This window comes from Drosophila simulans, chromosome 2R, assembly GCF_016746395.2.
Source record: "Drosophila simulans strain w501 chromosome 2R, Prin_Dsim_3.1, whole genome shotgun sequence".
NCBI classification, from domain to species: Eukaryota; Metazoa; Arthropoda; class Insecta; order Diptera; family Drosophilidae; genus Drosophila; species Drosophila simulans.
The window spans coordinates 11,087,397-11,101,577 of record NC_052521.2 but is presented as its reverse complement, the minus strand read 5'-3'; the positions used below and the strand labels follow the sequence as shown (position 1 = coordinate 11,101,577).

Here is a 14,181-nt window from a genome sequence, read left to right as displayed (position 1 = left end):
AATCCGAGTCCTTCTTTTCCATTTGGCCGCCCAGCAAAAGAATTGTTTTGATTTTCGAAATTATCTTGTGTTTATTATCAGTTTCTTCTTTTAGCACATTAGACAAATGGTTTTACTTGTATTTGATTGAATTCGAAATATGTTTATGTATGTAGTACAATTGTGGCTGCCAGCGAGTGTGTTTGTATCTTTTGCTTCGTTTGTGTCTGTGAGGAGAGTTTAAACTTGAGATCGGGCTAAATGTTCTGGTGAAGAAGAGGCCTGCAAGCTCGGCATAGTTTGATATCTGCTTTAACCTACTTTCAATCGAAATTTAAAAAATAAGTATGGGGGTGGTGAGACAACCTGCGAGGGGGTTAAACGGACTTCCGATTCCATATTAAATAGTTAATAACAAATTCTAGGCAGTTCGAATGGCACAAGTTGATTACACTACCATGGGAAAATGTGAGGGGGCTCAAGCTTAGCGAGTTCTGTTCCGATCGGAGGAGATATCCTCTCGGCTGAGAGTTTGTTTGTCTAGATGTACGATAGTTTGTCATGGTAAATTTCAACTAGTCAATGGTTTAAGTGTAGTATTATTAATAATTTAGTCGCTAGATGCTGCTGCGCTTACTCAATCGTCTCTGACCTCCGCTCAGTTCTGTGGCTCGTATCAAGTAGTTAGTAATAAAAAGTATTTCTCATATATGTATGTAGGTACTTGTGGGTAATGCTAGGTATCGTCATCATCAGTGTATATAAAAACAATGCCTTTAAATCGGATCTCCTTTTGGTTTTGCTTGTTCTCGAGTGGCCTACAATGTCTTTTTTAACGAATGTCTATAAAAAGTATGTAGTTTTCCAAGGCTCCGAGGCTGAACTTTCGGTTAGTTTTTCTCTGGGCTAGGCTAAGCAAATATACAAAAGCTACTTAAATTAGTTAGCATGTACAGTACCGGGCGTACTCGTAGGTATATATCGTATTATCGTATGAGTGTGTATATATAATTAAATGGTTCCATTATTCGCCTTTACCGATAGGTTTCTTGATCCGTTCATTAAACATAAACTCGTAGCTAGGTGTTACTTACAAATGTGGCCTTCTTAGATTAGGACTAACTCTCACACATGCACACACACCACACACACACTCACTCACACACACACGCACGCATAACCATGGGCAGTAGTCGGCATTGGGTACAGTGTGTGCCATAAGTTTTGTCGCCTGGATGACAGCGCTTTGCATTCAGCTTACTTGAAGGTTGCAAGTCGTTTAAGGCCGTTGTTGGAATTTTCAGTTATACAATATATAATATATATATATTCATATGTTAATGCAGTAAATATATGTTTTGTCCTGTCTATTGGAAGGTCTACAATAAGCCCTGCGCCCAGTCCGTCATAGGCGGCACACACTGTCCGCGTTCGCTGATGCGGATCCGCTTCCGGATTTCGGTCGCGGATACGGATACTCGTATTTAGCTACTTAAGAACTAATTTGGAAAAGTTTCTCTAGGTGACCAAAAATATTGAACTGCGCTCAAGCGTTAGAGTAAAAAATTTTCCCACCTCCTGGATTGCCCTTCGTATATAATACAAAAACATATTGCCTAGATCTAAGCTAAATCCATCGTCCGCCGTTACAGCCAGCGACTCAGTATGTGGCAGAGGAGCAGCAGCCCCAGGTTCGCGTACACGGAGCAGGCCTTTCCGCACAGCTTAATGCCGCTCTCCTGGAATGGGAAACCAAAACAGAATTATGTCAGGTGGTCAGAAGGAGGGATTCTCCAACAAGTCGGTGGGCAAAAGGGAAGGTACTTTACAGTAGCTTTTTTTCGTGCTTATATGAACATAGTTAATGAACCTTTAGCTGTTCCGGTTAAAGGTTATAGCTAATTATATAGTACCTTCCCCTGCCACAACCTTTGATTGCCCAAGTCCTACCAAGGACTACCCTAAACCCCAAGAGCCCCAAGGACCCCGAAGGACTTACGTTCGCGTGCCGACTGATGCAGCTGTGGGGTCGCATGCGGTTGAACTCGCGAGCCTGCTTGTAGCAGGCCAGCGAATCGTTGACCGACAGATGGTAGTCGATCGGCTGCGGATTGACCGTGAGGACGACGGAGCCGTCCCTGGGACACAGCTGGTCGATGACCAGCAGGATGAGGTTGCTGAACGGGATGGGCAGGACGACAAATGGCCGCTCACATGCATGGGCTGTCATATTGTAGACAACGTTGTCCTTCTCGTTGAACAGCGTGTAAAGATCGCGCTTCATGTCGCACGGCTTGAGCCGGGTGCGATGGAGTGTCAAGTAGCGCAGCCAGAGGTCATCGTCCTTCTTCCCATGCCCATTGCCGTTGCGGGCATGGTGCTCCGGATGCGGCTCCGGCGGCGGTGGCTCCGTGTCATTGGAGTCGCCGTACATGTCCGCATAGTGGCTGGACACTCCGGGCGCCCACTGCAACAGTTGTACAATATACCACAGCGCCGTATGCAGCAGCCATTTGCCCACGCGCAGCAGATGGAACAGGGGCTACAAGAAGTGGGTTATTAGAATGGGATATTCATTTTGGATATAAACTAGAAGGATGATCTATGTAATCCACCAAACCATTCCTACCGAAAGCAGCATGCTGGAGGCGTTGTTATCGTTCTTGGACTCGAAGCACACGGCCTGGTAATCGTAGACGGTGACCTGCCTGTAGACATTCTCCTCCAGCAGTCGCTTCATGATGGCTCCGTTCACCTCGCCAAAGAATCGCCCCGTCTCGTGGACCCTCGTTGAAATGATCACATAGCCATTGTTGTCCAGTATATAGCAGTCTTTGTCATCCACGGCACAGGCCTATTATAAACCAATAATAAGTAAGTTTCTTCAAATAGGATAGTCTAACCCACATTGCCGGTGATGTTGTGGAAGAGCTTGTAGAGCGCCGAGTGCTGAAACTGGAAGCCCACAACAGCCGCCGGTGCAGTCTTGCCGCCCTCATTGTGGAAAACGGCATGACTGGCGGTCACCAGGATCTCTGAGTTGCTTTCTGCAGTTGGAAAGACAAGTGAGATTATGATGTACGATGAGGTACCTCTCAACTTACCACCCGCATCGAAGGGCACGGAGTAAACGAAGCTCTCCTCCCGCACAAAATGTTGGTCCACGGCGCGTTTGTACCAAATCTCATCGATGGCCCGCGTGTTATTTTGGCTAAAAGTCTCGCTGCATGTGGAACTCCCATTATAGCTTGAATTCCTGTCATAAGTACAGGGGATTTGCCCCCCTTCTGACTCACCCGACTCCGGATTCCTCGGCAGCATTCGAGTGGAACTCATGCCAGCGGGTGAGACCACTGTGGGTGGCCAAAAAGGCGACGGTGACGCCAAAACGCTGCTTGAATTCGTTTCTGTGCAAATAGATGCATTGAGTTAGAAAAGCCAGACAACTTAATGCGGCAAATAACAATGATTTGGACTTAGACTAGTTAACAGGAGTGAGTATCGTAGTAAATTGATTGTGGTTTACCTTGGCAGCAAACCCATTAGAACAGCTATTGGGCTTGATGCGCTTGTGCTAGATTTGTTTTGAATGGTTTTGGTATTTCATAATGGAGAGGCATTATGTTTTGTGGTATCACGTTGAGGAGATATTCAAGAGTTCATAGACATATTCAATATATAGAGTAGAGTTGTATTAGAGTGGTGGGTGCAAAAATTCAATATGAGAAAGACATTCAACGACAGCGACAAGGACGACACAAAGAATCGGTATAAAATGCAAATAAAAGTGAGAAAAGAAGGGCGTACACAGAAATGAAAAACGGTTAATATGTGCTGCATTTCCGGTGCGTAAACGAGCGAGTGCATGGCGTTGACTGTACTGAAGGTGTCTGACGAGTCAAGCCTAGCATTGCTTTAAAATCAATTCCCAAGCCATCCTCGATCCTCGCCACTTACCCCTTGTCGTCCTTGGAGTTGAAGCTGGTGTTGTTGGAGAACCACCCGGTGACTCGGGCATCGAAGACCAGAGCCTGCATTAGCTGCCGATCGCCTGAAAATCAAATTGCCAGCGTCAAAAGAATCCAAAATGAGCGGTATATATGGTTAAATAATGGTTGCAGTGGCATTACTGGCTCCATGACTCCAAACTTTTAGCTTGATGTGAGCATACTTTTCAGATAATACATTAACAATGAGAAAGTCCTCTGTGACATGCAACGATTTGAGTGCAAATTCCGCAGCTAACTACAGACACTACTTGCTAATTGAAATGATAACTTATAGAAGTAAAGGAGGTTTTCAGTGGCCCAATCAATTTGGTGTTTGCAAGCCTCCATTTCGATCCATAGTTTTGATCGATGTTCGATTATAATAGAAATTCTAAAGAATTCACTGGGTCTTTCATTTGGGTCTAAAGTTTTGAAAATGAGCTGGGATCAGAATACTTTTAACGGGCATTTCCGCCGGATGTGCAGGTGCGTAGGTCGGAAATGAGAACGGTGCTACTGAGTGCGATTGATTGTGATTAATTTTTGTGGGTGCACAACTGTGACTAAGATGACTTTTGATATTCGTTACTCACAATAGTAGCTTTCTTTTTCATTGATTGATGGATAACGGCCGGTTGATGAGTTGTTAGCTGTGAATTTGCATGAACATTGAAATCGCAATCGTAATTTTCGCACATCAACGAAACACAAAAACGCATAACAGAGTCTGGGAAAGCGGCGGCTTATCGAAGCGATCGAGTATCCGAGTATCGGAAATGGATGTAACCGGAAGTGGGTGTGGGGGGAGTACTATATACTATACTTACAAAACATGGCGGCCGCGTGCTCCGGGGGCATAGCACTCCGACTTCCCGGCCATCGCCAGCCAGGCTCAGACATACGCTCGAGAAAGTACAGCAGTTCGATCTCAGGCGTTTTGAATGTCCTGTTGCTGTGCTTGCAAAATAGCCTGAAAACATCGTATTACACTATTAGTTTGAACACATTTTTATGGTATATTTGTCAGCTCACCAGTCGGGATGAATTTTCCACCGCTTGCCGCTGAAAACGCTGCGCAAGTTTGTGCCCTTTATGCTTATGCGATGGATCTCCTGGTCAGCTCGGATGTCCATGTGACTCACGCCGTATTGCTCCGGATAGGAAATGACCAGAGTGAAGGGCGTCTTCTTAATGGCCGTCCAGTAGTATTGTCGCTTTATGCGTGCCACCCGTTTCTGTAGGTTATTTAAAACAAACTTTAAAATATAACTCAGACTTCATGTGCATAATACTTACCATTTCATCGAAATGATTTTTGACCAGCATCCATTTGCTGCCTGTCGATTGATTGATTATAGAATCTCTTATCTGTTTAATAAAGAATTTAAATATGTAACTATGTTATAGAAAAACTTTAAGGAAGGTTTACCGTCATCAGCACTGGATTAAAGTCTCTGGCGGGTCGATCGTCATCCAATAGCTCAACTTCAATCATGTCAACGCTATTGTATGCTGGCTTTAATATGTAGCCTTGGAACTGGAATTTAAAGCCATGTATTACCCAAAAGTTCCAAAGATTTTGAAGGCATTTAACTTACAATTGGACGAAAGTCTGGATGGAATAGTACATAACCATTGTTGGTTACTATAAACGCATAGCCATTCACGCCGAGCTAAGGATAGATATGGATTAAACAGGATTTATATGCAGAATTCTAGAGATTCCAACTTACCGTGAACGGCGACAGCAGCTTTTTGATTTCATTGATGGGCACATCCGTGCCGGCCACGCCCAATATATTCGCAATCCTAGTCTGTGCGTGAGAAGTTTTGAGATATATATTTAGAGAAGTGTTGGGTCAAGTGAGTGAAAACGAAACATATACACAAGTTGGACTTTAAATTTTACAAGTACAGAGAATGGTAGTTAATTTTTGGTTTTGCATGTTAATCAAATACTGGAAAATGAATTTGAAATTTGAATTCGATAAATGGCATTGCTAGTACAAAACGCCTTAGGGCATCTCAAAGTAAAATACAAAGATGTAAAACAAAAACGGAAACAATGTCGAATGCAAATATGAGAAGCATCGTTACTACGCAAGAACTTACGAGTACAGTCAAGAAAGTCGATTTCAAAGATTTGTATATTATTAAATTTTTTTTTTTGCTTTTTGTTTTCTTGTATTGATGTTTACAAAGAATTTAGTTAAGCGTTTTTCTGTTTTTAGCGGCTAATTACATGGCTAGCAGAGTAGTACTAAGAGCGTATGAGAGCGTTGAGTGTTGGTAGGCAGTGTAAAACATTATGTCGAACTAAAAAACTTGGTTAAGATCAGAAGAAGGCTCGCTGAGCCATAAAACAATATAGACAGAGAGTGTAATTTACAATATTCTTGTCAAAATATGCGGGTTTTTGGGAGTTTGTGAACTGAAAATGTGTGAAATAAGCTGTTTACACGTGTGGAGGGGCCTTCTTTGCAAAGAAGTACAGTTGTGCTTGTTTGTTTGTTTGCGTTGTTGGTGTTTCGGTGTTCGGCAGTGTGTACATTTTCACAGTTTTTATACCCTTCACAATATCATTTTGGGTGGTGGGTGGCAGGAAATCTACAAGATACCAAATGCCGAAGAGATAAAGAGCTACAGGGGCAAGGACATACAAGGAGCTCGATCAGCGATCGTTCAGTTTTGAAGTGTCCGTTCAGCGAAGCTTTACACACACAGTTACAGAGAGAGAGAGAAAGTGCCGGAGAGTTCTTAGTCTAGGATTGCAGAAGAAATAAATCATTCGGGTTAGTACCAAGCACTTGATCGGACTGGCTAATTAAATCATAACTCATTGCATCGTGGCTGAGGGCGGGGTTTTGGTGGCATGGATAGTAGGCAATACATAAAACGTAGGGAAATTAGGAAATCAATTTTCTCAGTGCTCAATGAAATCAGGTGGAAATCAAAAGGCAACAAACAATTTCGATCAAGTCACGCATGCGGCTTAGACAAACGAAAGTGGAAAATTTAGGATGAGCTTTTGCATTTTATTAAATTTTGCTGTTGGTTTTTTTTTTGGTTTTGTTTTTGATTTTTGATTTAGATACAATTTACTCACAACTTGAAGGTTTATTTTCGCAGCCGGATTTATATCGGTCGTTAGATTAATGAGCTGTGAATTCGTATTTGTAGTATTTAATAAATCAATTTCTAGTAACGAAAGCAACTTAAGTAGGGTTATTCTAGGGGCGGGTGGACTTGGAGGCGTGGCGGTGTCGGTGGGCAGAAAGCGCGGCGGGGTGCTCTTAAGGATCCTGCCATCCTATCTGATCTGGGCCCTACCATCTACATACGTATGCATATCCTGTCCAGCAGAAGAAGGGTATAAAAACTCCAGCGGAATGGGGTCCTCTCGCTTGGGAGGCTCTGAGATGTGTCTATATTTTTGTGTTTTTATATTTATATTTATAAATTGATCTGTTGTGGTTGTTCTTGTGTGCTCTATAGGTCCTCAGCAGTAGCCTAGGATTTCTCCGATTTTGGTTGCTTTTTGCTTTGTCAATGATTGTACTTACTAAACATCAATGGATTCTAACATTTATTTGTTAGGGGAGCGGGTGGGGGTGTTTTCTTTTTTTTTTTCATTATTTTTGGAGGGGGCGGGACTACCAATTAGCACTATATATGTATTAATACAGAGTCTAGACGATCGCGGCTCAACCCAATCTTTCTTGGTTAAAACAACAAATGGAAAATTCTACTACTCAAAATGCTAGATAAAATGTTCTATTTATACGTTAGGTAATCAACTAGGCATAGCTATAATTCGATAATTGTTTATAATAAGTATCATAATATTACGAGTACGGTTATATAAAGAAAATCAATATCTATATATCGATAATTACTGGACCAATTCGAATTGATATCGTTATTACATGAGAATACTTTTGGATTTGGTTTCGATTTTAGCGGGTTGAACCCAGTACGTGGTCAACTATAATGTCAAAAGGTTGCTAAAGAATGCCATGGTCCTAGACCATATTAGCTAGATTTATATACGAGTTATACATAGTATAGTTAGTTATAGTATATATCGGTTAAATATGGATTAGGTATGCATGTATGTAGCGCAAAGTATAACAAATCGTTTACTTTATTTGATATATATATATATATATAGATATATATACGGATAATGTATATACGAGTATATAGGTAGAGCTCAATACGAAATGCAATTAATTGGCGTATATAAAACTTTTATCAAGAGCAGTAAATACGTTATACGCAAAAATTTCGTTCGAAATTTATTAAGTTTGGTTTTGATTGTTATTTGTTAGAATTTGGCATTATAGTTTGTACCTCACGTGTTTGCAATTCCCAGAGTGCTTCATTTATTAAAACTTCTTCGGTGATATTCTGTGGTATAGTTGTGTATAGTTTGGTAGTAGTAGTAGTAGGTAGTAGTGTTTTATATATATAACGCATAAATTATTAATACAGTAGTAGTAGTAGTAGTAGTAGTATAAAGTGAGTTGTTACATAGATGGGTTCAGATTGGATTTTGCTGTATTTCGATTTCTTGCTTCGATCGTAATGAGTTTGGGGGCAAAATGAATTCGTCGCTGCTTCGGCGGTTCGGCTGATTCTGATTCTGATTTCAGTGTTATTTCTTTCATTTCCGCTAAGAATTTGGCAGTGCTAACTCGCTTGATTGAGTTCGATTCGATAGGCCTCCCCCGCGCCAGGGGATTCGATCGATTTGTGGTCAGTTTCACTTACCGCGTTCTCGCGACGATCGTAGATGGGCATCGATACGGTGGTCATGAACTGGTACACATTCGAGTCCACGGGCTGGTTCCAGGTCTATTCAAAATGAAATCAATATATAATAGGTAAAATGTGCATTTGAAACTGGGAATCAAAAGTAGTACTTTCAAAAAGTTGAAGAACTTCCCAATGTACTATGAACGATACCCACCTCCTTCATCCTTCTGTACTTCCGGCGGTGCATTTCGCTGGGCTCCAGCATCCGGTCGTGCACCTGCCAATACTCGAGGACATCGGCCTTCTGGTACTCGCACTGATTGATGTCCCACAGATAGTCGGATAGCTTCGTGTCCTACGCACATAAGAGGGATAGTTTTGGGGAAAAAAACATTGCTAACCGAATAAGAGGGAAGAGCAGGGATGGCAGTAAAGATTGGCACCCCTTGGTTATTGGGGGCACTACCCACCTCGATGTCCGCATAGACCTGCGACCAAATCACCGGATGATCGTGCCTGCCCAGGACGAGCGGCCTGGCCATAACCGGTATGTAATTCAAGACCATCTCGCGCACCTCGGCGGTGTCGCTGAGGTGAACGTAGTAGCCCTGATTCTCGCACGCCATCCACCGTATATCATCCCAATTGGCCACCTCCTTGCCAATCAGGTAGGTGAACACACGGACCGGCTTGTACGGCGGGTCCCGCCAATTGTGCAACTCGAAGACCTCGCGATTGTTCTCCGGCGCCCCGTCGCCAATGATCATGATCGCCTGATTGCACTGCGCCCCGCGCGAACTCAACTTGGTCTCTTCCAATAGCTCGAATGCCTTTGTCAATGCAGCGGTATAATTGGCGATCGATTTGGGTCTAAACAGTTCAATCCCTTCTTTCAGTTCGCGTATGTTGCCCAGATTGGCCTGGATATGGTGAGTATCGGGTGTGTTGTTTGTTTTTGAAGGATTCGATCGATAGTTGGTTGATTGGTGTTTTGTATTCGTATTCGTATTCGGTGGCATCAATTGAGTGTGTTGTTGTTTTGAGATTTCGGATTTGGTGGTGATGTTCGTTATTAATTTTCGATTTGGGGGATAGAAGAAATCAAATATGCGTTAAATGAAGAGAAATTTGATAAACATAAACAGAATCGATATATACTTGAATCAGTGTGTCTTCGAAACATGGGACGACTGGGCTCACTTCCTTATCAAAGGTGAAGATGTTCACAAAGTCATTTGTACCTAATGTATCGAGTATCGTATTGACAACATGCTTTGCGATATCTAGCCTCTGTCCCAACATTGAACCGGATCCATCCATCAGGATAACAATATCCTTCGGACTCGTCGCCGCCTCCATGTACCAGGAGCGTAGTCGGCAATCGTATAGATCGACCGGTACGTCCTTTCGCCACTTCGATGCAGGGAATTGACGCATAAAGCCAGTCGAACTGCCAAAGAATTGCCACGACAATGTCGGATCGTTTTTGTAATTGTCACGGAATATCTGATCCAAATTCTCCGACCACTGAATTGCTTTTATCACATCCGGTGCTGTGTCAGTGTAATCGAGTGTTAGTTGTGTTATGGATTTTGTGTTTTCGGTTTTTGTTTGTGTCGAAAGAAACGGGAAGAATTTTGCAAGAAACACGATTAGTTCTCCTCGTCTGCTGACGTGCACTTAATCCTAGCTTTAGTTTTACGGGCTCTGGTATTTTAGTATTATTTTTTCATTGTATTTAGGTTTGTGTTCTGGTGGCACAAGTTGGGTGTTATACGGTTTTTGGCAAGCATTCCGCGTGTGTCGGAGCATTCGCTTTAAAATATTTCTGTATAGCATATTTTGAGCATTCCCTGGCGCAAAACGCGAGCGCGTCGTCAACGTTCGCATTGTACCGCCTTCGGCCAGGGAGGATCGCCAAGGTCAAGGTCGGCGGACCATTAGGTACGTTGGGTGGGCCGGGCGGCACAATGCGCTGCTTGACACGTGCACGCGTTCCTCGCACGCATTGACGCAAGCAGTTTGGAAAATCGGAAAGAAATGATTAGGGAGGCGCAGCTTACGGCTTCATATCATAATCTTCACATTACAATACAAGGCTTATATGGCATACACAAAAAAAATATACAAATTTTACGGTCAAGCGAGCTAGCAGAAAGCTAAGGAGCGAGTGAGCGAGATAGATAGAGAGCGAGCTAGCTAGCTAGAGGCGGTTTCAAGGCTCTACTTTTTGGCAGCCAGACAGAGACAAAGAGTGTTTCGTTGGTTTTAAGCTTGTGTTTGATTTGAAAGCATTGAATGCAACCCTGATGATCGAGTCTGGAGCTTTCGTATAATCCAAGGATCTTTTATCGCAAGGATACAAAAACCATAAATGTATATGATCTAGTGATGATCATATAGTTTTCAAGATTATTTAGTTTTTAACTGAACTGATTTCAGAAAAATCTGAAATTCTTATCTTTATCCGCGATTTCTAATATCAATGCAATTCAAAATCCCCAAACTCGATCGCATAGCATTTAGAACAGGGTCGTTGATTAGGAACAACACAGAGAGGCGGCAAATTCAGTTACAATTACACAGAGCAAAAGAGAGATAGAAATACAGAGAGAGAGATAGGTGTAGAGCGGAGAGAAGAGATATACGGATTACAATGATGATAATCATTCCAAACCTCGATCGAACACATTGACTGGCACGTGGACCGAACTGACGCTAAAGTTGACCGGAGTATTGTGGAACTCCGGACGCGGTTCCAGCACCACCACCTTAGGCTGGACGTAGATCAGCGGCTCGCCTATGTCCTTATCCATGTCGGGAGCCGGTGTGGGAATGGGCGGTACTGGATCGCCGGGCTCCAGCATCTCCTTGGCACTATAATAGGAGAACATCTTGTCCGCCATGTCATTCTGATGCGACAACGCCGTGTTCTCAGCCGTGTCCATGATTCGCTAGGAATGATATCGCTTTTTAAGAGGATTTCCTTCTATATTAGTGGGTGGCTTTACTTACCCTCACTGCACTGACTTTTAGGTCCATCATCATTTCGATTTCCTTGGCCATTGAATCGACGATAGAGGCGCCATTGCGCGAAACGACCTTTGCATCCTTGAAACTCTGTTGAAAAACCAAGTACACATATGTATTAACCGGATGTTTGAGAAAAATGGGTCTATTTCACCAACCCATTGCCATGTCATAAGTACGTGTCCAGAAATTATAGGCGGAACCACCCTGCTAAGTAAGCTTAGAGGCCCCCGAGGGCCTATAGACAAACCCATTCACATGCATATGGAAAACTATAGGCAGTTGGCACAAGTGCGGCTACACCTCGTGGGCCAGAAACATTTAATTTGTAAATCCAATTGCGATGCCTAAAAATAAATAACCAGCTGTGCCGGACAGCAAACTGACCTCATATGGGGTGAAGGGACCAGCAGTTGGCTAAGCACATTCGTTTGGATACCCTTCCTTAGAAATATCTAACAAATATCAAGAAATCTAAATATTGGTTTATATATAAAGGCATAGCTAGTTAATAAATATTAAAAAGTTACAAATTGAAAACAAAAGTAAGTACTAAAGCTAAGCATTGAAACAATAAATACTTGTCTGACCTACTAACCCCATTAATAACTCCCTGACTTCCTTAATGAACATTTTTGTTTATATTTACAAATCAAGGTGATAATTAAATGCTAATTAGATGGTTTTTTCGAGAGCATTGGCTCTTCGACCTACTGTCGCACAGTTTCCCATCTGGCTGGTGCTTTACAATTTCTTTATAATTGCCGCTCGGGCGGCCTTTAACCCAAATTCGGAGCCGAAGTCTCAGCCTCAGAGAGACGTCAACAAGGAGCGCACAAAAACAGAACCGAAAACAAACACACACACACACGCGCGCACATAAATAGCGGGGGGCGCTTGGAAAATGCGGGGGAGTGGGGAAAATGGGGGAAAACGGAGCGGCGGAAAAATCAATAAAATGCTCTCGGCAGCTCACCTCTTGCACCTCCTTGCGCCTGGTGATGAAATCGCCCAGATGAAACAGCTCCATGCCCAATTTGTCGGCCCACGAATGAACGCTGGATGTGGAAAATGATGGCGTTAGTTACGTTAGTCGGGATAATCGGGGAAAATGCCCGGAAAAACTCACAGATTGTAGTTGATGTTCTCGGCTGGCTGCAGATTGACGCACGGTGCCAAACAGACCAGAACGGAGAGCAGGCCCAAGCAGAGGCGCCACCAGGCCAGGAGACGCGACCAGGCCATGATGATTGAGCAGCGCTATCCTCGGAGTCCAATGATCTAGTAACTGCTGATGATGGAGGTCGATCCAGCGGGAGCGCGACATAAATACCAGGCTCTGCGATTTTCTTAGCCTACTTTGCAGCTGCACACACACACATTCACACACTCACTGGCACCACGCACGCACCACGTTTGCACCACATATTCCGTTAGCTCGGTTTTGGCCACCTGCCCTGGCCATCCGGTAGCATACCACCCGCGTCTTCACTGGATTCCTTCAGATGCTACTCAATACTCGCCGTCACTCAAGCACTGTGCATTGTATTTGCTGAGTTTTTCCAATTTCTTAAATGAATTTTCCACAGTTTTCTCGCGCGACCCAGCACTTTTCCGTGTGTGTGTGTTGTTGGCCAGCGAAAACTTTTCTCTCTACACTGTCGTGGCCGTTTTGACGTTTCTTTTGACGTTTCTGGGCCAGCTTAAAGCTCTTTAACCCAACATCCTTTGGCCGGAAAGGGACAACTATCGTGTCTCCCTTTTGGCCATTTGCCGCACTCTTCTGGCCGCCCAGTGCGCGTGCCCTGACATTTGGCGCTTCTGCGCCCTGCACTTGTTTACCTCGCCGCGAGTGCCACAGGTGTTTGTTTACCTGCCACGGCGCTTGCGCCTCCACCAGGTTGACGTGCGTGTCCTTCCAGCTGGCCGAGCATCTGTTGCACCAGCTGGCGAATGGTGACAGTTGGCCGGAGGTGGAGCTTTCCAGCTGGGAGGACATAGCGTGCTAGGAACCCGGGCTACGTTGGCCAAAAGTTAGATTCAAACTCACTTGCCAAAGTGACCGCCAGGGGGCGTTTAAAGAATATTCAGATATTTACTAATATACAATATTATATGTCTTACAACATGTGTACATACACATGTATTGTACGACTTCGGCATATGCTTACTTTTCAAGATAAGAAATAAAATTTGAGCTTAATTCTTTTTTTTTGCACACAAAATATTGTTCTTGAAACTTTCATGTTTTACTGCTTGGGATAAAGCTTAAGTTGAAGCTTTATCACTCCCGTTCCGTTTGAATATCGTAAAATACAATTCCCGTTCGTGATTTTGTTGAACTCTAATATACACTTTGCCGTGGTTCTAGAAGAACGTGCTTTTTGTATTCCTAGAATGGTCGTAGCTCACAATTTTTGACTAA

At 43.4% G+C, this 14,181-nt stretch overlaps 1 protein-coding gene across 8 annotated transcripts; it reads right to left on the bottom strand.

Moving 5' to 3' along the window:
• Positions 1 to 45: 45 nt before the first annotated feature.
• On the bottom strand, positions 46 to 13,442 carry LOC6734358 (voltage-dependent calcium channel subunit alpha-2/delta-3). Of its 8 annotated transcripts, none has more exons than XM_039292719.2 (24): positions 12,886 to 13,442; positions 12,733 to 12,814; positions 11,742 to 11,846; positions 11,404 to 11,680; positions 9,885 to 10,279; positions 9,197 to 9,646; positions 8,941 to 9,081; positions 8,742 to 8,825; positions 8,322 to 8,378; positions 5,702 to 5,782; positions 5,567 to 5,641; positions 5,398 to 5,505; positions 5,265 to 5,336; positions 5,001 to 5,203; positions 4,796 to 4,938; positions 4,562 to 4,618; positions 3,937 to 4,030; positions 3,506 to 3,553; positions 3,276 to 3,386; positions 3,084 to 3,202; positions 2,887 to 3,026; positions 2,609 to 2,833; positions 1,979 to 2,521; positions 46 to 1,718 (listed from the first exon to the last, which is right to left on the bottom strand). In XM_039292719.2, exons 1-24 carry the CDS (start codon positions 12,999 to 13,001, stop codon positions 1,626 to 1,628), a joined length of 3,819 nt encoding a protein of 1,272 aa, XP_039148653.1. In that variant the 5' UTR covers positions 13,002 to 13,442; the 3' UTR covers positions 46 to 1,625. The 8 variants fall into 8 exon arrangements, with proteins under 8 accessions (XP_039148653.1, XP_039148654.1, XP_039148657.1 ...); XM_039292720.2 differs by lacking the exon at positions 8,322 to 8,378 and adding an exon at positions 7,075 to 7,128; XM_039292723.2 differs by lacking the exon at positions 4,562 to 4,618 and having other exon boundaries at positions 12,886 to 13,441.
• Positions 13,443 to 14,181: the final 739 nt, after the last annotated feature.

What these genes read in the sequence shown, in the direction of transcription:
- LOC6734358 (XM_039292719.2), bottom strand. Translation starts at nt 13,001, where the DNA reads ATGGCCTGGTCGCGTCTCCTGGCCTGGTGGCGCCTCTGCTTGGGCCTG. An exon ending in AAAATCATTTCGATGAAATG is followed by an intron (nt 5,204 to 5,264) that starts GTAAGTATTATG and finishes AATAACCTACAG; the next exon opens with AAACGGGTGGCACGCATAAA. An exon ending in TGAAAAAGAAAGCTACTATT is followed by an intron (nt 4,031 to 4,561) that starts GTGAGTAACGAA and finishes TTTGATTTTCAG; the next exon opens with GCGATCGGCAGCTAATGCAG.